This window comes from Ipomoea triloba, chromosome 14 (assembly GCF_003576645.1).
Source record: "Ipomoea triloba cultivar NCNSP0323 chromosome 14, ASM357664v1".
Classification (NCBI taxonomy): Eukaryota; Viridiplantae; Streptophyta; class Magnoliopsida; order Solanales; family Convolvulaceae; genus Ipomoea; species Ipomoea triloba.
This window is the reverse complement of record NC_044929.1, coordinates 4,094,330-4,118,247: the sequence shown is the minus strand read 5'-3', so window position 1 is coordinate 4,118,247 and position 23,918 is coordinate 4,094,330. Positions and strand designations below refer to the sequence as shown.

General features: G+C 37.4%; 5 protein-coding genes across 10 annotated transcripts; 3 read left to right on the top strand and 2 right to left on the bottom strand.

The window, feature by feature from the left end:
* Window positions 1–2,245: 2,245 nt before the first annotated feature.
* LOC116003509 (potassium transporter 6-like) lies at window positions 2,246–7,367 on the bottom strand. Of its 5 annotated transcripts, none has more exons than XM_031243399.1 (9): window positions 7,154–7,367; window positions 6,656–6,711; window positions 6,038–6,524; window positions 5,897–5,950; window positions 4,827–5,087; window positions 4,644–4,696; window positions 4,416–4,539; window positions 4,078–4,332; window positions 2,246–3,560 (listed from the first exon to the last, which is right to left on the bottom strand). In XM_031243399.1, exons 2-9 carry the CDS (start codon window positions 6,692–6,694, stop codon window positions 2,530–2,532), a joined length of 2,304 nt encoding a protein of 767 aa, XP_031099259.1. In that variant the 5' UTR covers window positions 6,695–6,711; window positions 7,154–7,367; the 3' UTR covers window positions 2,246–2,529. The 5 variants fall into 5 exon arrangements, with proteins under 5 accessions (XP_031099259.1, XP_031099258.1, XP_031099261.1 ...); XM_031243398.1 differs by lacking the exon at window positions 7,154–7,367 and adding an exon at window positions 6,884–7,123; XM_031243401.1 differs by lacking the exon at window positions 7,154–7,367 and having other exon boundaries at window positions 4,078–4,293; window positions 6,656–7,124.
* A 2,463-nt stretch (window positions 7,368–9,830) lies between these two features.
* Window positions 9,831–13,561, top strand: LOC116004152 (probable RNA methyltransferase At5g51130). Of its 2 annotated transcripts, none has more exons than XR_004094739.1 (9): window positions 9,831–10,151; window positions 10,829–10,971; window positions 11,428–11,536; window positions 11,638–11,685; window positions 12,324–12,591; window positions 12,719–12,806; window positions 12,891–12,956; window positions 13,050–13,131; window positions 13,237–13,291. XR_004094739.1 is itself a non-coding variant. In XM_031244080.1 (9 exons), the coding sequence occupies exons 1-9, from the start codon at window positions 10,142–10,144 to the stop codon at window positions 13,324–13,326; spliced, it is 891 nt and encodes a 296-aa protein (XP_031099940.1). In that variant the 5' UTR covers window positions 9,831–10,141; the 3' UTR covers window positions 13,327–13,561. The 2 variants fall into 2 exon arrangements, 1 of the variants encoding a protein (XP_031099940.1); XM_031244080.1 differs by having other exon boundaries at window positions 13,063–13,131; window positions 13,237–13,561.
* A 1,133-nt stretch (window positions 13,562–14,694) lies between these two features.
* Window positions 14,695–16,561, top strand: LOC116005101 (pectinesterase-like). Its single transcript, XM_031245343.1, has one exon. It carries the CDS (start codon window positions 14,762–14,764, stop codon window positions 16,457–16,459), a length of 1,698 nt encoding a protein of 565 aa, XP_031101203.1. The 5' UTR covers window positions 14,695–14,761; the 3' UTR covers window positions 16,460–16,561.
* Window positions 16,562–17,362: 801 nt separating this feature from the next.
* LOC116004787 lies at window positions 17,363–18,364 on the bottom strand. The gene has a single exon (XM_031244957.1). It carries the CDS (start codon window positions 18,362–18,364, stop codon window positions 17,363–17,365), a length of 1,002 nt encoding a protein of 333 aa, XP_031100817.1.
* Window positions 18,365–20,401: 2,037 nt separating this feature from the next.
* Window positions 20,402–22,586, top strand: LOC116005217 (pectinesterase-like). Its single transcript, XM_031245479.1, has one exon. It carries the CDS (start codon window positions 20,453–20,455, stop codon window positions 22,337–22,339), a length of 1,887 nt encoding a protein of 628 aa, XP_031101339.1. The 5' UTR covers window positions 20,402–20,452; the 3' UTR covers window positions 22,340–22,586.
* Window positions 22,587–23,918: the final 1,332 nt, after the last annotated feature.

Below are 23,918 nucleotides of genomic sequence, written 5' to 3'. Positions count from 1 at the left end.
TTTTTGATTATTTTTTGTCTAATTAAGTTCTTCAATTTTAAAATATTAATCAATTTGGTATTCCGTTTGTTTAGCCATCAGAGGTCCGTTTACTCGAGATTAAATTGATAATTTTGTTATAATTAAGAAATCATTTCAGTAATTAACTCTTCGATTTAATAAGAGATAAAATTGCGCATGTGATAACCAAAATGTCCTTTATTATATCAAAATTATTTATTTGGCCCTGTGTAAACGATTATTTAACAGCTAAACAAACGGAAGACCAAATTGATAAGAATTTTTAAAATTGAGGAGTTTAATTAGATAAAAAAAAAATCAATGACCAAATTAATTAGATGGATTAGGTTTTTTTTTAATGAAAAAATCAACACTTAAGGGTTGTATATGTTTAGATTAGAAACTTAATTTCTAAAACCAATGAGCATTTGGTCTAATGATTTGAAATAATTTAAAGTCCCACCTAAAGAATATTAATTTAGTGGCACTGTCCCACTAAAAACATTGGTATATTGTTATTTGAATTTTATATATATCAAAATAAAGGTTTGATACAAATTTTAAACAAATAAATTTGCAACCTTTTTCGGTGAGAGAAAACTTTCTAACAACTATTTATATATACAAATACAAACTCAAATACTTTTTCTGTGTGATAAAGATTCCTTCCAAACTTTCCAAAATTCCATATTTTCAACTGTAGGGACATACTTTAAGAATTAATTTATCATTCAAACATTATCTGTTTGGAGTGTATAATACATCAAATTCATCTTTACCTATAGAAAATCCAAATTTATTTTGACCCAATCTAAATTGAAAACGAATCTGACTCGAAACTTTGCCTCAAAATACTCGATTTCTTTGTTCATTCACCTGCGTATAAGCACAAGATAGAGCAACAAACATTTCTATTTTACGTAGAATTCTGAACATAAGCTCTGCACAAATATGGCAATCAAGGGCTATAGCCCTTTGGGATTTTGAAGGTGCTAGCATTTTTAACCCCAACTTACCATCATGAATTAATATTATTAATTTTATTAATTAAATTAATTCACCATTGGACAACAACTTATTGCACATCTCTAACTCTCTCTACATTGTAGAAAACAATTTGATATGACTAACTAGGTTCATGATCAAACTCACTTACTCACATCAATCAATATTACTTAAGAATATTGATAAGGTATATCCCTCGCTCGTACGACCGTAAACCTACTCAGTATATACACCTTGAGTCACATGGGTCACAACCCTAGCAAAACCGACCCCTTCGGGGTTGAACACAACCCGATTTCAAGTGTAATGTCGTTCCATGGAGCTGATCACAGTTAGCTTTACGCCTCACGGTTGGAATCAACTTCTTGATCCCACACGCTCAGGTTGGGTTTACCTGAATATAGGATTCCCGGATTAAGGGACAAACAACATCATCTTGCTCCAACTGGTCGCCTCGCACCAATACAATACTAGAAATTGTCACTCATATGGACCTATTGGAAGTGCCGCCCACTGCACCCGTGCGTGTGGAACACTTGCAGTGGTGGGCATGTCAAATGCCCGGCATATGCTTTCTCCTAACCTCTATAAATAGTGCATTTAATACCTGTATGTGGGACTTTTGAAACTTTCTCACTGACAATATATCTTAACTCGAGAGAGTTTGATCCCTTGCCTAAGTTACCTGAGCTCACGCACCTACTTCATAGACTATATGTAGGCGTACTTAGAGATTTCAGTGTATTTACCACATCAAATATAATTTTTTAAAAATTATTCGTAAGTAATGAGTGTCGCCTACCACTATCTCATACCAGTATGCCATATAATGCATAGAAATTTTGTTAGGTTGCATTTCCTTATTTCATAAACATTTCACTTCCAAACTCATTTGAAAGTACTTTGTCATCCCTTAAATACATTCAAAACATTTTAATGCCATTTTCTAATAAACCAAAAATTTGTAGACCATTTAGTAACTAAGCAAAAAAACAAAAAAAAAAAAACAAAAACAAAAAAAAAAAACTTGGGTAAAAAAATTCAAGAATTGAAAAACCAAATTAACATCTAAAGTTCTGGTAATCTGGTATGAAATGTTAGAGAAGATGAATTTTCATGGAAAACGTTGGCACTCTTTCAAGAAGGTTGCAGCAACTACAGTCTATAGACATGTAGCCTTCCACCAAACAAGACTAGACAAAGCTCTACAAAGTATAAAAGGAAAATGTGAAAACAGATATATGCATAAGTTTGGCATTTTTTTCTCTATTATATAAACAAGAAACATTAAATTTAACTACAGTTACATTGTCAATGTATGTTGACTCAACTGGAAATGACAGTCCAAATAAGGTCCTGTAATGCCCAGATTCAAGTCAACTGATCTACACTAACCCACCATCTAATGGCCGTTAGATTTCACCATTCTCTCTTTCTCCCTTTTTTTTTTTTTTTTTTAGTTGTAAAGCCGCATGTACATACATAGTTTATTAGTATAATTTTATCAGCCTATGTTACTCAAAATCAAACATTGTACACCATTCCCACTTCTAGAGTTGAAGCATGAGGAACACTGAATGCATATGTTGGTGCTCTACTGTTCCTTCTCAAGAACTCATATCCAAGATTTATAGCCATCTTCTTTGTAAGCCCTGATCCATTCTTTGCTTTCATATATGAATGCCCTAGTATGTAAGCTATACCTGACTCCCTCGCTTCCATGAGATCGCGCATCTCACCCCGCGCGTTTGCGTTGATATTTGGAGACTCGGGGACGACGAACCTCACCCGTTTTCTTGGAGACTTTATTTCCCGGAGCTCTAATATCCCGGATGACGACGAGGGCTCGCCTTCGTGATGACCGTCCTCCTGGAAGACTTGGACTCGGTTTAAGTGAGTCGAGGGGGAGCCTACCACGGCCATTTCCTCGTCGTCCTTCGTGGGGTCTCCTGCCCGGATGTACTCGGCTATGCTGCAGATGAGGTCATTTTCGAACTCTAGGTCATCCTTGTGAGCGTCTCTGTACCCGTACCTGACAATGCAGCGGTACATTCTGTACTCCCGGGGGCCAACACGCCCCACGAGGAACCGCTCTTCGGGCCTAACATGAGGAACTTGGACATACTTAACACAAAGGAAAACCAGGACCTGGTGGAAGGCTGGAAGGTTGGTGACGAAATGAGAGAATATAGCCGGGATCCCCGAGACCAAGTCGGTGTGTATGAGGCCAATGCCACGAACTCGTACAATCCCCAGGCTAGGACCCACGCTAAGTAGCCAGTCGATGGAGACCTTGTTTTGGACATCAAACTCGTACTTTTTGATGGTCCCGTAGTGCCAAACACACATGATTATCATGAAAAGGAAGGACAGGGCAATGGGCACCCACGCTCCTTCGCAAAATTTAATTAGAGAAGCCGAGAAATAAAATGCTTCCATTGTACCAAAGAAGAGCACGAAGCCAATTGCAAGGACGACACTCCGGTGCCAGCACAGCACAATCACCAATGACATCAAACAAGTTGTAACCAGCATAACAGTTATCACAGCCAAACCTGATGCAATAAAAAAAAGTACAAGATAAAGTTACGATGAGCAAGTAATAGCAACAAAGTATAATAAAACTATTTGTATAGTACTGTTCATTAATGATTTTGATAAAGCATTTTCTTTGTTCACAGCTTAAACATGAGTATGCACTTTGTTGGGCAGAGGCTAGTGAAGTGTCAAGTCTAGCACCAGGTAGCTAAGGGGATTGTTGGGCGGGGACCTGAAGGGCCAAGTCCAGCACACCTTGTCTCTCGAAAATGTGGTGGTATAAGGAAATAAAGTTGTGCTTTCACTAGTAGCTATAACTTTTGGCGTAGTGGTACGCGCTTAGTCCTAACAAGTGGTATCAAAGCCAGGTAAAAACTGTGCAATTAAGGCTCGCAGGTGCAGGGGGTGAATATCGAAGTGCTGCACTAAGTTTTGTAATGTAGATTTGATTTAGGGGAATTCAATTTATCACGAAATGTCTATTTAGTTTATGGCTTCAATTAAGCGAGTAAAAAAGCTTAGAAACTAGCTTACCTGATGCATTACCCAGGCGCTTGGTGTCTCGGAAACCAATAGTAACGGCCAAACATAGCAGCATCAGCGTCCAGTTGATCTCTGGAATGTAAATCTGACCATGCATTTTTGACGATGTGTGCAATATTTTCACTCTCGGAAAGCATCCCAGAGAAGAGCATTGTTTAATAATTGAAAAGGTTCCCGTGATTATAGCTTGGCTCCCCACAACTGCAGCTAGTACAGCAGTCACCAAAACAGGCCATCTTAATTTCTCTGAAAGAGAAGTTTCAGATAAATTTAGTACGCAAAAATTACATAATATTTTCCCCCACAAAGAACAAGAACCTTAGATGTACCGGGAACTGAAATGTAGAAGCTAATATGGTAGCCACTCTCAAAATCGTGATGCTTGGTCAGATAAGCAGCTTGCCCCATATATGCAAGGACAAGTGAAGGATAAACCATGAATGTGAAAGCAATCTGGAAAAATAAAATAGCATTTCTTGGTAAAATATCCAAGTGATTATTGTGATCGAAATGCTCATTATAAACCATTTCTCAAAAAAAAAATCTGAAATGTGTACCTGTATAGACATTTGAGTGAAGTGCCCGAGATCAGCAAACATCGCCTCTGAACCTGACAGAAGAGTGAGGCAACATATTACCATATTAGGTAATTATGCAATCATAAACTAGAAACAGCGGCAAAGAGCTTTTTCATGTATATAAAATTAACTATGAAAGAAATGTAGCAAGTATGTACTAACCCGTTATGCATAAGAGAATCCCTCCCAACGACATCCAGCCTCCTCTTTGAGTTTTCTTCAGGAATTTGTACATGTAATATGGTGATAGTGCTTGATACACAAAAGGATTCCAACGAAAAATATTATATAAACCAATAGCACTGATACATAGAAGCCATGTTATGACCACAGGAGCGAACAAAAACCCAACCCTGTGAGTGCCATAATGTTGAAGGGAAAACAAGACGATCAGGATGACACAAGCAATGGGAACCTCTATATCTGCAAAATTATCAAATTTAGGGAGGCAGAAAGTACAACTTTCTGTTATAGAAAATAATATTAACATACAGTTCTCTGAAAATTAGCGACCAACATCATAAGCAAGCAAGCAAGCAATTCCTGTGCACTCCAAGAAGGAAGCCAACTAGCCAATGTCACTCAACTGGGTTATAATGCACATAAGCCAAACCACATTAAAAGACTGAATTCAATCAATTAGCTAGTCTAACCAAAGATCTTATAAACCCGTATGCTCTCTCTTATGAAGCACCCAAATCTTAAAGATAAGCAGTTTTGTCGGATATGAAATTCAATGCCTATGGCATATTTGTGTGCAGTGCACCCACTTGATTAATACCATATTTCTTAATCCTTAAGTTGTCAAAAAATTTGTTTTCAATAATAAATTATAGGTTAATTAGAGGTTGCTATGAACAGCAAAGTAATGCGATAATTACCAATGGAATTACATCATCATATGAGACAAAAATGGCCTAATAATGGCAAGTTTCACGGCAACGATTTCATGCTAAAAATTCTTCATGCTGACCTAATAATAAAGAAAATTCTTTATTTTAATAGATCATAATTCTAGTCTTTGCAATCATCTAGCTGTTCCTGGGCTAATCAAGCATATATAGCTAGGAAAAGTTACAGTAAAGTGAGCCAACTCCCAACTACTTGACAATAGTCAGAGAATTAAATTCAGTACAAAGACCTCATGCTCATGTAGCGGAAATTCATCAAGCACTAATCTGTTAATTTAGTGAATAACATAAAAAATCACAAAAGAAACTAGAGAATCTTACATTTGTGGTGCTCTTTAGCCATTGCAAGTTCAATACCAGAAACTGCAGAAAAAACTGCGGGAAATTGAACAGGAATAAATCCATATGCATACTAACAATCACAAAACCGATGAAAATTTTGGAGAATAAATCAGTAAATACCTGAGAGGGCCGGTGAAAGAATACCATCGCCTATGACCATACAGGCTCCAATTAAAGCCAACACAAGGAGAAATCTCTGCAATACTCTATACCTCTCCAGACTAGATTTCAGCCTCCCCCCAAGAGTTGCAGGGGCAGGGTTGATTATGTCCTTCTTAAACGAGGATAATTCCTCGTCTGCTAACTGGCAACTGGGCAATGAGTTCACCTTAGCATGCCTACAGAGGAGTGAATAAAGAGCAAATGTGCCCCCTTCACCATTATCATCAGCTTTAAGCACAATGAACACATATTTCAGAAGAGGAACCAAAGTCAAAGTCCAGAACACAAATGACAAAACCCCATAGATTTCATCATTGCTTCTTGAATGCTCAATGTCCTCAGCAAAAGTACTCTTGTACACATACAATGGTGATGTGCTTAAATCACCATAGACAACACCTAAGCTTTGATATGCCAATATCAAAACTTGCCTCCAAGACTCCCTCTGCAAACCCAAAAATCCAACAATTCCCAAATTTACCAAATTTAATAAGAAATAAAAATGGAAAAAGATCATCTCACACATTTGAGCCTTTTAACCAAAAATAAAAAAGAAAAAAGAAAAAAAGTTCACACCTTTGCACGATTCTGGCAAGACCCAGACTCTAGATCCATGTCAATACCTCTCACAACTGCAAGAAAATCATTTCCAAAGCGAATTCAAGAAATTTCAAATTCAGAAAAAAGGAACTTTCAAGGTAACACCCACTGACGCATGGACGGAGCAGAGAGAATAGAAAATTATATTTGGGAGAATATGATAGTATTTGCACTGGGATATTAGCATCCAAATTGTTGAACAACCTTTTAAAGTAAACAAAATACAAAAAGCCAAAGTGCTTGCTGTAAAAACACTCCCCAGAAATTTAATACTGCTCGGAGAGTCAGAGCATAAGATCACAGAATTTATTTTCTATGACAGCGAGGGAGGGAGACATAATGACTTCCCTTCCCATTTAATTTTTTATTATATGCGCGTATCGTGAATGTGCATATGCATAATAAGAACTAAAAAGAGAAGGCAGGTGGAGGGGTGAGATACAGTGCTTATACTTTAGAGGTGGCTTATCTTACCTTTCCTTTTCAATGGTATTTGCGATAGTTTATAATGGGTTCTGAGTATTGGCCCAGTGGTATGCTGATTTGCTTATTTTCTACTTCAAATAAGCTTTCATTGTTTTGCAGATTATGCAAAGACTGTAGCTTTGAAGCCTTATATCACAGATCTTTCTTTTTTATTATTCTCTTTGTCATTAAGACGGGAGTTTCTACAAGATTTGCTTCCATATCTTTTTTTTTTTCTTTTAATTTTTATTTTCTTGTTAAGAGGAATATTGCTTCCATATCCTTATGTTCACAAAATTCAATATTTGCATTTAATATTATAACAAATTAACAAAAAAATAGAAAATAATTAATTACCGTTAAAGTTATAATACAGTTTAACAATAACCTATTGCCACATTTTTAAGCATAATCGAAAAAATCGCTAGGGACTCCTCGGACGCCTAGTCCCTAGAGCGTTTCGGCGGCGATTAATCAGCGTCTAGATGTCCATGTATTTTTTTAATTTGTTTTTTAAAATTTTTTTTTTTAGAGACTAATAATTATAAACTATTTAATATTTTAATAGATAATATTAAAATATTAAATATTAGCCTAAAAACATCTCGAGTTTGAACAATTTAAGAATATTTCATTTAAAACGACATTGTTTTGTGTAAAATAACCTATTAAAAATAAACAAATAGCTAATCGACCAACTAAGAGGCCTAAGAGGCTTAGTCGGTCGGCCGTTTAAACCACCGATTGTGGTAATACGCTAGGCCGCTAGGCAGGATTTTTGCAACATTGTTTTGAAGTAAATAGAGATAAAATACACGTCAATATATTGAAATTATCCTTTGCAAATTCAACTGATTTACCTTATGTTAAAAAAATCCTCCGTATTGAATTAAGACACCTAATCGAATTGGAATTCTATAAAGTCAAACTTTAAATTGAGAAAGTAAAAGTTGTACTCGTAATATATTAATATGTGTATAAATTTACCTTTATTTATGGAGTATGTTGGGTTCAAAAGTAGGGGTGTTTAAAACAACAAAGTAAATATCATTAAATATGGTGAGACTTGTGAGGTATGAGTCTAAGTTAAGATGTATGTTGTCCATTTGGATGGTACATTGAATTTTTTATGTTGTTTCTAATGGATTTGTTTGAATTGCTTCCGTCATCTTGTCGTTTCTTATATTGTGGAAAGGGGTTGGGAGTTTTATTTCTCTTTTTTTTTTTTTTTTTATAAAATTATTTTAGGTTTCTTAATATCTTTATCCTAATAATGTATTAATTAGCCTTACTTACTCGTATATAACAATATATGTGGTCTAGATTTACATGGCACATGGGTTGATTTGAGCCCAACTCGCATCTTGTATTTAGTCAAGATTATGTTGAGTTAGCCTAAAAGTAATCTAAGTTTAGGATTAACTTCACCTTAGATTACGCAATTGGTATATCATAAGTCAGGGTCTATCTTGCAATATGGACATTAAATCATAATAATTTTTAAATTATTTGTTACCAATTGATATATTATGTACTTGTAACTATTCAGTTTATATGCCTATAAATATATTATTTGCATGCAGCTAATGTATTATGTACTTGCAGTTAATAATTTATGTGTATATAATTACTATTTTATGTATATGTAGTTAACATGTTATGTGATTTTAATTTATTTACCTGTACAAAAATGATTAACTGCAGGTATAAGGGAGTGTTTGGTTCAAAGAGCTTGAAGTGTACTATCATATTCAAATTCAATTATTTTTTATGTCTTGAAATTAGATTCAAATCATGAAAAAATGAAAAGAGTTATTCCTTTATGAAATTTTAATTTTTTTTTTTTTTGGGATTGTAAATGAGGAAAGATCTTTTTGTTTTTTGAAGACATTTAAAAAGTATAAAAAGATCTTTCCTCATTTTATACTCCAAGAAACAAAATTTTATAAAGAGATGATTCTCATGATTTGATGTTAAACTATTTTCAGTTATTTGGTATTTTGGTGTTAAACTATTTTCGATAATTCGGTATTTTGAACGGTTATTAACTTGATATTTTGGTGTTAAACTATTTTCGATTAATCGGTATTTTGATTATTTAACAGTTATTAACTTTCGGTTTTGGTCGATAACGAATATAAAAACATAATAAGTGTGAATGAAGGTTATACCCTTTATATATGTCCGTTTTTTTCGTTAAGTTTTTTTTTTTTGTACATTATGCTATAAAAGTTGTACTTTACAATGTATTAGACAAATATTCCTCTACCGTTATAACTTCTGTTATCTTTTCCACTATTGTTACCATGCACATGCATCTACTATATATTTTCTTATTTTCTTCAATAATAATAATAATAATAATAATAATAATAATATATACACATTATATATTGGAGTTATATGTTAGTTATTTCTTAAAATATAAATATAAAATTTATAAAAATGTTTTACATTATTATTATTATTTACAATAATTTAAATATCTAAAATCTAAATAAATTTAAAATTTTAATATAAAATATTAACATTGGCACCTATATTTTGCGTATCGCGCATAAGAAAAACTAGTAAGGGAATAAGTCCAATGTTTCCAGTCTGCCATTCATTCTGTCAAAAGCCCATAAAAAATAATTTTATGTTTTGAGCGTAGCCCAATAAAAAACACAAAATACCATAGCCCTAATCCATCCCTTATTCCGTTCTCGGCCTCTCAGCTTCAAACGACGGTTCACCACTTCTCCCTCGTCTCTCGCCGCCTCCGCCCTCGGCGACACTCCGGTCAGCTGGTCACTCCCTCACGCCCTCGCTCCTCAGTCCTCTCATCCTCATACGGTCAGACCTCACTTTATCAACTTAGCAGTCTCAGCGGCGTCCGTGCGGGACTCAGGCACTCAGCGGCGTCCGTACGGGACTTAGGCACTCAGCGGCTCTGTGGACCTCACCTCAGCTTCGCCCCTCAGCTAGTCAGTTGCTTCACTGAGTCACTTTAAATCCATGGCTCAAGGTAAACTTTTATTTTTTACATATTAACATTAAAAGGGATTTCATACATCATATGCTGCCATTGCTGCGACTCTCTGGATAAAAGGGATTTCATACAAAATAGTATAGTGCTCACCGGACTCTGTTGTTAGTGTTTGAAAATTAATTCTGTAGTCTGGACAGTATGTTATTGGGTTTGAAATTTTTATATTTTCTTTAATTGTTCATTAATATTTTATGTAAATTTTTGATAAATAACCGAGTTACTGTGTTTGAGAAATTTAATCCTGAGTCTCAAGTAGTCAAGTATGGTACAATAGAATTTTTAATTATTAATTGTGGAATAATTTGTTAATCTTTCTGTTTCACGGACTGTCTTAAAAAAGTTTGTTTGAGGTTTTGCAATATGTAATGGCCTAATTGTTTACACCTATTTACAAATATATATATATATATATATTTGTTTCTTTTTTCTTTGTTTTTTTGAGTACATTTGGTGAGGATAGGGAGGAAGGATTTGAACAGGGACGTAGCTTACCACATATACAAGTATAAAACTGGACACCACATCCACTTGCAATGGTGCATATTCTGTTGCCCCAACTAAGAACAAAAGGAATGGATAAAATGGGAAATGCAGGAGAGTAAGGGGAATCTCAAGATCCTAACCCTTACCCTTTTTGAATTTTGCTTCTGCAGTTGAGCACCTAGAGACAATGTGGGAAGAGGAGAAGAAGGATAACAATTGTAAAGGAGAAGAACAAAATCCAGTGAGGACAAATAAGAGAAAGCACAAGGAAGTTGCAATATTTGGGAACTATAGAAACTACTATGGATACAGAGTAACCTCCCATACTGGCTTCTTTGTCTACAGTGTGTTTTGGTTTACACTTCTACCTGTAAATATATTATCATGTACATATGTGCATATGCTAAGACGCTTACAACTATTAATAGCTTGCAATTCCCTTGGATACCCAATCATTAATATAAACTTTAAGTTTTAGTAGGGAACTTTGCTGGCTGTTCAGCTAATTAGTGCAATAAAGTATCAACCCCCTCCCTTTGCTATATACACACAAGTGCATATGTAATACATTTATTATTATTATTATTATTATTATTATTATTATTATTATTATTATTTTTGCTGTTGCTGAATATGAATGATTCAGGATTAAAAATGTGATTTTTCTTTAGCTCTAGAGTATGCAATTTATACATTTGTTTTTAAAGTGGGTTGGAATTATTCCTTAGTTCCGAAGTGGAGTTTCACCTACTTGTTATGTTGTGTTCAGATTGGCTTTGATGAAGATCCTAGGTTAAAGGCTATGAAGAAAGAATGGTTTGAAGGCAAGAATTGTCTTGATATTGGCTGCAATAGTGGAGCTGTTACAATTGCTATTGGTATGCATTTGAAATTTTAATAGCTTTAATTTTTAGATGGATAAAAAGGGAGAAAATATAGAAGTCATTGATTATGACTGGTGAATATTTTCTGTCTACAGCTCAAAAGTTTTGTTGCCGAAGCATTCTTGGAATTGACATCGATAGTGGTAAATTCTCAGACCTAATCTTTTATAGTGCTTGTGTGTGTGTGTGTGTTTTTTTTTTTTTTTTGTTTTGTTTTGTTTTGTTTTTTTTTTTTCCCCTGTAAAATCTTGTTTTGTTTAATCATTTCACTTTTTCCATTCTTGTATTATTTGTTTAGGAGTAATCTTTATCATTCAGGGTTGGAATTTAGTTTCAAGACTCTAAACATTTTGTCATTTTGGTCATTGACCCAATGGGTTAGCGGAAGTGTTTTGAGTGATTACTTTTGAATGTTAAGCACCCTAACTGATGTTCATGTTGAAGATGACTTGTGGTCTTTAACTGTAACCAGAACTATGCTTTTAGTTTCTTTTCTCATTCAGTTTAGTCAGCTGTGTGATTGATTTGTACATATTCCATATATAGCTAACATCTGTACACATTTCTAAAGGAAGAGGGAAAACCAGAAAAAATGGAAGGAGAAAGCTGTTTTCTTGGTCTTTGAATTCAGTCTGATGGCATCATACTTCTAATTAATAGCAACAGTGGATTAAATTCTGTCTTTTATGAATTAGTAATAATCATAGTTAATGTGGAATTTGATAGTTGTGACATTTTAATTCAATTGTATAGCATGACAGAGTTGTTCATTCTTCAACAGATCGAGTTGAGGATTCTTATTGGCATCTCGAGAAAGTACTAAGGGCTCAGAAACGGCTACTGAAAACATCTAAACAAGCGGATTCTAAGAGGTTAAATGGTTTGGAGGGCCATTTAGCAGAGTCTCTTAATGGCAGAACAAGGGATGATTCTGAAGAATCTCATGCATCGGGAAGGAGAGATTTGTCTGACATAGTGTCTTTTAAAAAAGCAAATTTCATTCGAAATTGGTATCCACCAGAAAATATGCATTTTGATACAATTATATGGTACATACAATTGTGCCTTACATTCTATTGGGCTAGTTGCAACTTTACTTTCTTTTTACTTGTACTGAGTTTTCTTTTGCTTGCTCATATTTTTATTTTACAACGGATTCCCATTTTCTTTTTGCAGTTTAAGTGTGTCAAAATGGGTGCAGTTGAATTGGGGTGATGAGGGATTAATCACCTTATTTGTGAAAGCCTGGAGGCTTCTTCAACCGGTACTAATATGCTAAATAATCTCCAGAATTTAGTTATATGAATGTTGTCATTGAAATTGGCTCAACATTTCTAACCCTTTGCAGGGTGGTATGTTTATTTTGGAACCGCAGCCCTGGAGTTCATATAATAAAAATCGTCTTGTCTCGGAGGTAACATTCCTGGGTCTTCGCATAGTAGGAATTCATAGTACCATTGAGATCCTAGAAAGCTTAATTCCTCAGCTTTTGTTTAAAATTTTCTAGCCTTATTTTGCAGACAGCTAGAAGTAATTATCAAAATATAAAGATCTATCCCGAAGATTTTCAGGACATACTTTTGGACAAGGTACATTTTTCTCCTTTCCCCAGTCAATACCAATGATGTTGTATATCATATCTGTGAATAAAGCAGCACAAACCGATGTTTTGAATATACTCAAACTAATTGCAGATTGGATTTCGGAGGGTAGAAGACATAACTTCTAATGCGTCTGGTCAAAAATCTGGATTTCAAAGACCTATTTTTGCATTCTGGAAATGATTCATCCACTTTCTTCTTCATGGATGATAGTGAATGCCTTACTGAAATGTATGCATATTTTGTATCAGATGAGGGAGGTAATTATAGGTAAAATGCTGCATGTGATATTAGTTGGTGGTTTTGCCTCACCACATTTTTGACTGTGAAGATCTTGTTCTATATATATGTTGTAATTTTTCCAAATGTCTGTTTACTACAATACCTTTAACTAATGAAAAAGTTTAGTTTTTGTTTACTTGTATTCATTTTTTTTTTCTTCCTGAAATGGCGAAATAAAAATTAATGATATGAGTGATTTATAATGTATTTTCTATTTGAACTATTTTATCTAATTAATTATATTTCATATTTTCTTTTGATTTTTTAAAATCTCATTTTAATGTATTTTAATTTTTCATCCTTAATCAACAATATTTGATGGCTTAGTGTAAGTATTTTTTTAAAATATCTCATTAATTTTTAATCTTTCACCCCTATTAGCGAAGATTTCTAGATCCGCCTCAATGAATCAACAAATTGAGTGCTTTTATTACTAAGCTAGCAACACTAATTTGTAAAGGTTTTCATAGGACAACCGCTATTACTCTTCATCTATCTACCCTTTTGTAGAGATAAGCAACAAATTCAATACACATGTTGAATGATCCCCCAACTAAGAAGCTATATATCTAGATTCTTGAGTTTATTAATTAAGAACTTGATAGATGGCGTATAGAGATTTTTGAACGCTTAGCTTGAAATTAATTAACTAAGATATCTTATGTGTCTTTTCTCCTTAACATTATTCCTTCTATTTATAAATGAATTTTGAATGTCTGATCTGTTAGAAAGAAATAAATTCAAATATACCAATTATCATTAAAATAATCTCCATAGATTTGACAAATATAGATGGAATCCAATATTTGTTTGAAACTTGCCCATAGTTCTAGAAAAGACATGTATCTAATTAGAAATAATGCTCAAATAAATGAAACTACTGTACTGCACAAAAAAATGCAATTGAGTCATTCAATTTATATATATAAACAAATTCAATTGGATCCTATCTATAATGAAAAAAATTATGTTTAAGTTGAAAAGAGAAGATGATAATTAAACTTTGAGTTACATCTCTCTATTCCAAAAAGTCATAAAGTAAAGACATGCATGCATTCAGTAGGTTCATAAGTAATCATTATGAATTGTGATTTAGACATCAACATTAAGATTCTTTATATGTAACCATTAACTAACATAGCGGAGTTATAACGAGATGGTTTAATTTACAACGTTTCTCAACCTCAATTTCGTCAACAGAAGGTTGTTAGTTTCATCTGTGGCTTTGCTGATATTCTCTGAATGCTATAAGAAGGGTTTGAATTCTTGCACATTTCAATCATCTGTGATCAAAGGCATCACCTTTGAAGAGACCCCATTCAAGAGTTTATCAAAAATGGGGTCGGCAGAAAAGAATAAAAAGGTGGCTGTTGCCGGCGTCGCTTCCATTCTCTTGGTGGCGTGCGTGGTGGCTGCCACCGTCTCCGGCAGAAGGCCTGGCGGTGCCGATTCCGGGTCCGGCGAGGTTTCAACCGCAACAAAGTCGGTGAAAACCATTTGCGCCCCAACGGATTACAAGGAGACCTGCGAGAGGAGCCTTGCGGGCGCTAAGGACACTAGCGACCCCAAAGAGCTTATCAAGGTGGCGTTCATGGTGACGGTGGAGAACATCACCGACGCCATTTCCAAGTCGAAGCTTCTCAAGGAGGCGGACAAGGACCCCAGAACTTCCGACGCGCTCGACACGTGCAAGGAGCTGCTAAAAAACTCTGTTGACGATCTCAAGAGGTGTTTCGAGAAGGTCGAGAATTTTAACATGGAGAACGTCAAAGAATTCGCTAACGACCTCAAGGTCTGGCTGAGCGGCGCCATCACACAGCAGCAGACCTGCATAGATGCCTTCGAGAACACCACGGGCGACACGGGTGAGAAGATGAAACACCTCCTTAAAACCGCCAATGAGCTCACCAGCAACGGCCTCGCTATGACTACTCACTTCACAGAGCTCCTCCAGACCTTGGAAATCCCTGGATTATTCAATCGTAGGTTATTAGCAGCTGAAACTAAAGAAGAAGAAGTATTCCCGCCATTTATAGACGCTGCCACGCGCCGTCTCCTCACCACTGATCCGGCCTCCATTAAACACGAAATTGTGGTTGCCAAGGACGGAAGTGGAAAATATAATAGCATCGTTGAGGCTCTAAAAACTGTTCCTTATAAAAACAAGGAGACTGTTGTCATCTTCATCAAGGCCGGTGTGTACAAGGAACACGTGGAGGTTCCAAGGAAGATGAACAATATTGTTTTCTTAGGAGAGGGCCCAACCAAAACCAGGATTACTGGAAACCGGAATTACGTAGACGGGATCGGCACCTATCACACCGCCACCGTTGCTATCCAAGGAGACGGTTTCATTGCTCGGAATATCGGATTCGAGAACAGCGCAGGGTCAGAGAAGCACCAAGCCGTAGCCCTTAGGGTTTCAGCCGATATGACCATATTTTACAACTGTCATATCGATGGCTATCAAGACACCTTATACGCCCACTCTTACCGCCAGTACTACCGCGACTGCACCATCACCGGCACCATCGACTTCATCTTCGGGGACGCCGCGGCCGTCTTCCAGAACTGCAAGATGGTGGTGAGGAAGCCATTGGAGAACCAGGCCTGCATGGTGACCGCCCAAGGCAGAAAGGAGCACCGCGGGGTCGGCACCCTCGTCCTCCAAGACTGCGAGATCCTCCCAGACCCCGCCCTCAAATCTGTGAATCCGCCCGTCAAAGTGTACCTCGGGCGGCCCTGGAAGGAGTACTCCAGGACGGTCATCATGCAGTCTTACATCGACGGTTTCATCGCCCCCGAAGGTTGGGCTCCGTGGAATGGTGACTTTGCACTGGACACCCTCTGGTACGCGGAGTATCAAAACCGCGGGTCGGGAGCTTCAACGGCGTCTAGGGTTAAGTGGAATGGGTACAAGAAGAACATTAGCCCAGATATTGCTCAGCAGTTTACTGCTGGAATGTATCTGGACGGTGATGTCTGGATCAAGCCAAGTGGGATTCCCTACGAATCTGGAATGATGAAGGTCTAGGACCAACTAAGATTCCTAACTATTATGGTAGCTTACTTAAACTGTTATAAACGTGTAACTGTAATATTGAATTGGCGGTACGGTGAATCATTTTTACACCAATTTGGACAGTGTGGGCAAATCCATAACCGATCAAGTCAACTCTGAAATATAATTAAAAAATAAAAAATAATTCATACAGCCCATGTAAAGATACTGGGCATTAAAACTAGAGTGGCATACTGGCATTCTATATACCCAACTCTTAGGATAATGAGCTCTCTTATTTTCAGTTTTCACAGAACGAAGCAACTGCCTCAAGTCTATTCTCACTTCTCATTCTCCTCCTTATCAGTGTCCAAGCACACATTGGAGACAATCCAAGCATAATAAAGCATAAATGTTTTTCATTAACTAGATGCAATCAATACAGTATATGCAAGAACAAAACAACCTGATCGCATAGATAACTCAATTGATCACAATGGTAAAATTTGAAAAGAAAAACCAAAATTGAGTCTCACTAGCCACAGTGTAGGTGGGAGCAACCTCCTAAATCCTCTAAAAGTGAGATGTTCTGTCGGACCCTTGGAGTTAGGTATTCAATCTTTTGGGAAGAAACAACAGCACAACTTATCATCATTCTTCAATCATGCAAACACTTTATATTATATTGTTTCTCAATCCAATACATTCAGAATCGAACAACATTCAAGACAACATTATTATTATTATTATTATTGTAAGCCAATGCCATAGAACGAGGTATTATCATAACTACTCACAAATTAAATATGAGCATACATCACATTTCTAAAAATCATAACTTTAATTTGTAACACTACAAGAGAATTACTTCAAATAGGACATAACAGAGACTCGGCAATATATATATACGGATATACCAAGGCTCTCTCTCAAGTCTCAACCATGATTAACAACTTGAGAAACCTTGCCACCACCAAAAGCCAAGCTCGCATCCTTGCCCTCTACCTCTGCAATCTCAAGTAACGCTCCCTTCTCGTGCAAGGCTTTGCAGTAGATATACAACACCACATTTGCGGCTAAACTGTAAAGGATCAGCTCAGTAACTGAACTTGAACCGTACACCACAATAATTGTTCCCATCCAGAATAAAACCCCTCTGTTTGCACCAATCTTGCCCAACAGTGAAGTACAAAGCACCATCAACAAGAACACTTGGCCGTAAAGCACCAAAATCGACGCCGCTACCCCCCTCGTCCCCTTCACTAATTGCCCACTTCTCCGCAAGGGCTCATACCCCCACTTTGATTCCGCCACCACAATCACACACGCCAAGGACCAGTTAATCTGCAGCCATACAATGATGGGTACAAGCAGAACCACATAGAAAATCACCAAACCCCAATTGCAGGAGTAGTTGTCGTAATAATTCACTTCAACACCGACAATTCGAAGCCCAGTCAACAGAAGCGCCACCAAAACCCCCAAACCAATACCCACCAAACACACAATTATTTGAGAGACGATTAGGGTGGAAAGTATGGGCAAAAAGGAGCCCAACAGAGATTTAACGGAAGAAGAAAGCGTCACGGGTCTACCGTGATGCCCATTGAAAGTACTATAGATGATAGTGCCCAAGGCGCAAGCGGCCAGGCAGAGAGCAAAGAGGTCGAAGAGGAGGGCGAAGAGGATAGGTCGGGCTCGGAGATGAGTGGGGTCGGCAGTGAAGGAGAGTAGCCATTGTAGGGGGTGAAAACCATCAAGTTGGGAAAAGGCGGTGAAGAGAGATGGGTAGATGATGATGGAGAAGCATAAGGGAAAGAGAAAGAGATGGCAAAGCGCAAAGAAATGGCGGGAGTGGGCAGTGATTACCCGTTTGGCTTCTTCAAAGACCACTCCGCGTTCTCGGAAGGAGAGGCGCTGTGACACTAGTGTAGACATGAGAGATTGATTAGAGAAGATGATGAGTAGAGTAGAGTGTAGTCGAGAATTGAAGGAATGGAATTATTGGTGGACCAAAGTTGCGAGGTCACCTCACACTTCAGACTTATCCATACCACACGGTTTCAATAAATGTCACCCAGAATTAGCATAGTGGTTGATCATAGTTAAAGGTGATCCAGTGAAATTTTAAACTCCACTTCAAAAATTATTGGAGTTCGACTTCGTAAATAGCAATCATTGTTCCATTAATTAATCATGGTTTTATGTTGGACTATGTCGTAATTATCAAATATATTAGTCATCGACTATTAATTTTGAGTGATTTTGATTCAACTATTGATTTCGTAATCGATTTGGTCCTCTATCAAACTGATCGAGGACCAATTTAGTAATTACAGAGGATTAAATCGGATACAAAATCAATATTAAGAATTTAATTGGTTAAAATTGATAGTTGGTGATCAATTTAATAATTATGGTATATATAGTCGAGGCCTCGAGGGACCAAACAATCATTAATTCTTGTTTCATGGATCATGGTTTACAAAATTACTAACACTAGGAATAAAAAGTATATATATTAAAAGTACATTATATAAGTTCTAAAGATATATTATTTTTTATAATATGTAAATATAATACTTATACTAGCAAATGTAATACAAAATCAGGAATTACATGTTTGTTAATGAAATACTTGTGAGGACAAATGTAATACTTTTAACAAAGTATTACATTTTCTTATATAAGTAATAAACATTTTATACTTGATTTAATAATATTACATTTGTTCATCTTGACCTAGCGGACAAAGATATGTGTGGCCCCTTAAGTTTGGAGTTCAAAAGTATAGTAACAGTTAATTAATTGAGCCCTCATAGGTATATAACTTAGTTGGTTCCTTGGTGACAAATTGCCACGGTCTCACACAAATTTTTGTCATCCCAAAATATATATAAATACATCTCCATACATGGGGAAGAGACAAACAATTCTCGTTCGGTAATACAAAATACTTACGTATTCTCTCTAAATTCTCTATATTCTTTTTATATTACGTATTCTCTCTAAATTCTCTAAATTCTTTTTATATTTCTCATATGCTCGTTTTTAATAGTAGTGTTGGCTAACCGTCGACGGTCCAAAAGTAAAAAAAACCAACAAAAATATACGAGACAAATAAGAAGAATATTAAACAAAATAATGATATAAACAAAAATATTAATAACAAATAAGAATAATACTAAACAAAATAGAAATCTAAATATATCGCCATTAGCAAGAATTATATATATATATATATATATATATAGGGTCATGGCCGCGCCCTTAAGTGCGGCCGTGCGGTTTACACCACTCAATGTTAAGAAATGTACCACTCAATAACATTGAGTGGTGTATTTCAACCACTCAATGTTATTGAGTGGTGCATTTCGTAACATTGAGTGGTGCATTTCTTAACATTGGGTGGTGTAAACCGCACAGCCGCACGTAAGGACGCAATCACATTTGAATAAAAATCTATATATATATATATTTTGATGTAAAGCACATACTATATATGTTGCGATTACATTTCCAAATGTACCTAATAGGGACTATATTATCATATTACGCTAATCAAAGTCATGACGTAAACGGGAACATAATTCCCTCCATTCAACACATGAACTAAATTCCTTGTGGCCCAAATAGTATCTAATATCACACAGAGCCTAAATTGTCACAAAATTTGGAAGAAAAAAAAAATCAATCTAGATCACATAGTCGGACCAGTCAGAAATATATGAATTTTGGTCCATGGTTAAACCAGGCATCTTAGAATGCCTTACCGGATTTTCCTTCCCTCCGATCAACCTCGCCGGATTTCCCGGTTGTTACTGGTAAAAGATATATCTGAATAACCTCAATTTTCTCAACTTACAGAAGGTTGTTACTTGTTTGTTATATTTTCTGTGGCTCTCCTGATTGTCTCTCAATGCTATAAATAGGGTTTTCAGAATTGCACATTTCAATCATCAAAGCCTCAAAGGCATCCCTAAAATACGAGTCCCTATTCAACAGCCTATTAAAAAACATATAAAAATGGGGTCTACAGAAAAGAATAAAAAGTTGGGTATTGTTGGCATCGCTTCCCTCCTCTTCCTGGCTTTCGTGGTGGTCGCCACCGCCAATGAGTCCGGCACCTTCGCCATTTCCTGTAACGGTAGCGAGTGTCCCACAAGCGGTGCGGAATCTGTGTCTGGGTCCGGGTCTGGGTCGTGCGCCGCAGGTGAGACCGATAAGGAGACCTGCGTAGAGAAGAACCCTGAGGGTAACGCCGTTGGTAAGATGAGTGCACACGAGGTTATGAGGGCGGCGTTCTCGCTGGACAGCATAGCGGACGCGATTGGGAAATCGGAGCATCTGCAGCAGTCGGTGAAGCAGCTTTGCGAGTCAACCGATTACAAGGAGCTGTGCGAGAAGAGCTTGGCCAGAGCTAATCACTCTCACGACCCGCGGAAGCTTATGAACGCGGCCTTCTCGGTGGCGTGGGAGAATCTCGCCGAAACCGTTTCCAAGTCCGAGCTTCTGAAGAGGGCGGACAAGGACCCTAGGACCCACGAGGCACTGGAAATATGCAAGGAGGTGCTAGACCACTCCATTGAAGATCTCAAGAGGTCTTCTCACAAGGTTGAGGAATCTACTACCGTCAACGCCGAATCAGGTAACGACCTCAAGGTTTGGCTCAGCGCCGCCATCGCTTTCGAAGATACCTGCCTGGATGCCTTCCAGAACACCACCGGCGAAACCGGCGAGAAAATGAAGCACCTCCTTAAAACCGCCATGGAGCTCACCAGCAACGGCCTGGCTATGGTCACTAAACTCACCGAATTCCTCAAGACCTTGGAAATCCCTGGGATCAGTCGTAGATTGTTGGAAGATACTGAAGGTGGTGAAGGAGTAGACTCCACTGATGAAGAATTCCCTAAATTCGTAGACGCCCCCACTCGCCGCCTCCTACTTGCTCACCCGAACTCCATTAGAGCCGACATTGTGGTTGCCAAGGACGGAAGTGGGAAATTTAAGAGCATCAGCAGCGCTCTGGCCTCCATCCCGCCCAAAAACACCCGCCAAATCGTCATCTTCATTAAGGCCGGCGTGTACAATGAATACGTGATTGTTCCTAGGAAGATGAACAACATTGTTTTCCTGGGAGAGCACCCCACCAAAACCGTGATCACCGGAAGCAAGAATTTCATCGACGGGGTCGGCACTTATAAGACCGCCACGGTGGCGGTTGAGGGAGACGGGTTCGTTTGCCGGGACCTCACAATCGAGAATAGGGCAGGCGCCGCGAAGCACCAAGCCGTGGCTCTTAGGGTTTCAGCTGACATGGTCGTGGTCCATAACTGCCACATCGACGCCTACCAAGACACCCTCTACACCCACTCCTACCGCCAGTTCTACCGCGGCTGCACCATCACCGGCACCATCGACTTCATCTTCGGGGACGCCGCGGCGGTCTTCCAGAAATGCAAGATGATCGTGAGGAAGCCAATGGAGAATCAGGCCTGCATGGTGACGGCTCAAGGTAGAAAGGACCGCCGAAGTGTCGGCGGCACTGTCCTCCAAAACTGCGAGATCCTCCCCGATCCCGCCCTCAAGGCCGTCCACCCGCCCGTCAAGGTCTACCTCGGCAGGCCATGGAAGGAGTTCTCCAGGACAATCATCATGTTCTCTTTCATTGACGGCTTCATCGCCCCAGAAGGTTGGTCTCCATGGGAGGGCAACTTTGCACTGAATACCCTTTGGTACGCAGAGTATAAGAACCGCGGCCCAGGATCTAATACCGCTAGAAGGGTGAACTGGAAGGGTATCCAGAAGAACATTTCTCCACAGGTTGCTAAGCAGTTTTTTCCTGGAGCGTACCTTGAGGGTGATGCATGGATCAGGCGCAGTCATATCCCCTATGCTTCTGGAATGGCCTAGTTCACTCTACAACACAGCTATCATGAGTGAGAGAACGACAACCCGAGCAAGGATTTCATCCTACTCAACCTATTTTTACTATAACTATCAAGTAGATATAGAGAAATAACTAGGAGGGGTTTTCATGTTAAAACCTGAGCAACTATCTTGTTTTGGTAGCTTACTTAAACTGTTCTAAACGTGTTACTGTAATATTGAATTGCCGCTACGGTGAATCATTTTTACACAAACTTTGTTCTTTGGATCATTTTTATTTTTATTTTTAAGAAATTTATAAGCAGTATGGAAACTGTGGGCAAATTCATAACCGATCAAGTCAACTCTGAAATATATTTAAAAAATAAAAGATAATTCATAGCCCATGTTAAAGATACTGGGCATTAAAACTAGAGTGGCATTCTATATACCCAATTCCTAGGATAATGAGCTTTGTTGCTTATTTTCAGTTTTCACAGAACGAAGAGCTGCCTCAAGTCTCTAGCTTCTCACTTCTCATTCTCCTCCTTATCAGTGTCCAAGCACACATACATTGGAGACAATCCAAGCATAATTTTCATCCCATTTAGTGTCGGTTAGAATTTCAGTTGAGTCTTGGACGGAATTTTCGTGTCCATTCCTAGATGCAATCAGTATATACATAATTCTTCAATCATGCAAACACAATCTCAGCCCTCCCTCCTTAGATGCCGATACAATACATTAGCCATCCAAACTTAAGTATAACTTGCTCTTTATGTTTTCAAATAAAAAAAAAACTTGCTCTCAATCCAATACATTCAGAACGTACCGAACAGCATTCAAGACAACATTATTATTATTATTATTGTAAGCCAATGCCATAGAGATTTATATTATCATAATTAGACTTTCACAGTACTAACAAATTAAATATGAGCAAACATCACATTTCTAAATCATGACTTTTTCCAAGACTTTGGTTTCTTTTTCGTTGCCTTTGAATCTTTTCCTCAGTTTCCCGGCTGCTTGCCTGTTCCTTTGCTTCCCAAAAAATAAAAATAAAAATTTGGCTCGTTGTTTTTTTCCTTTCTTCTTGGTCTTTGCTCATTGAATTCTCGTATATTTGCTGCACCTTGTTTTTTTCTTGATGTTTATAATGGCCTCTATCTTAGTAACTCACATGCAGGTTTAGTTGGGCGAGTGCTATGGTGATTCACCTCATCTGTGCCCAGGCCATAGCACCAATCTGTTAGGCCTTGGATGCTTTTTCTTTGCCTGTTAGTATGTTCTCGTTTTTGGACGACCAGCTATTTTTCTCCATCTTAGGGACTGAAATAGTCATCTTCCTTTCCCATCTATAGTTAGACTATTGCTCCTCTTGATGCCTTAGAGTTGAATCAGGTAGATATAAATTTTGTTTAGTTTGAAACCTTTGTGCTTTTCTTGCGTAGTTTTGTGCTTTTATTTATGCCAGGGTATGTCCTGTGTATCTGTACTTCGTTTTCGGGTATTTAATACATATTTACATTTACCAAAAAAAAGAGATTCGGCAAAATATATATATATATATATATATATATATATATATATATATATATATATATATATATATATATATATA

Bases quoted from the DNA above. Each gene is read 5' to 3' on its own strand.
- LOC116003509 (XM_031243399.1), bottom strand. From the start codon at position 6,694: ATGGATCTAGAGTCTGGGTCTTGCCAGAATCGTGCAAAG. The intron at 5,951-6,037 runs GTATTTACTGAT...AATTTCCCGCAG, and splicing joins TCTTTCACCGGCCCTCTCAG to TTTTTTCTGCAGTTTCTGGT. The intron at 5,088-5,896 runs GTAAGATTCTCT...ATAATTTTGCAG, and splicing joins GGCTAAAGAGCACCACAAAT to ATATAGAGGTTCCCATTGCT.
- LOC116004152 (XM_031244080.1), top strand. The intron at 10,972-11,427 runs GTAACCTCCCAT...TGTTGTGTTCAG, and splicing joins GAAACTACTATGGATACAGA to ATTGGCTTTGATGAAGATCC. The intron at 11,537-11,637 runs GTATGCATTTGA...TTCTGTCTACAG, and splicing joins AGCTGTTACAATTGCTATTG to CTCAAAAGTTTTGTTGCCGA.
- LOC116005101 (XM_031245343.1), top strand. From the start codon at position 14,762: ATGGGGTCGGCAGAAAAGAATAAAAAGGTGGCTGTTGCCGGCGTCGCT.
- LOC116004787 (XM_031244957.1), bottom strand. From the start codon at position 18,364: ATGTCTACACTAGTGTCACAGCGCCTCTCCTTCCGAGAACGCGGAGTG.
- LOC116005217 (XM_031245479.1), top strand. From the start codon at position 20,453: ATGGGGTCTACAGAAAAGAATAAAAAGTTGGGTATTGTTGGCATCGCT.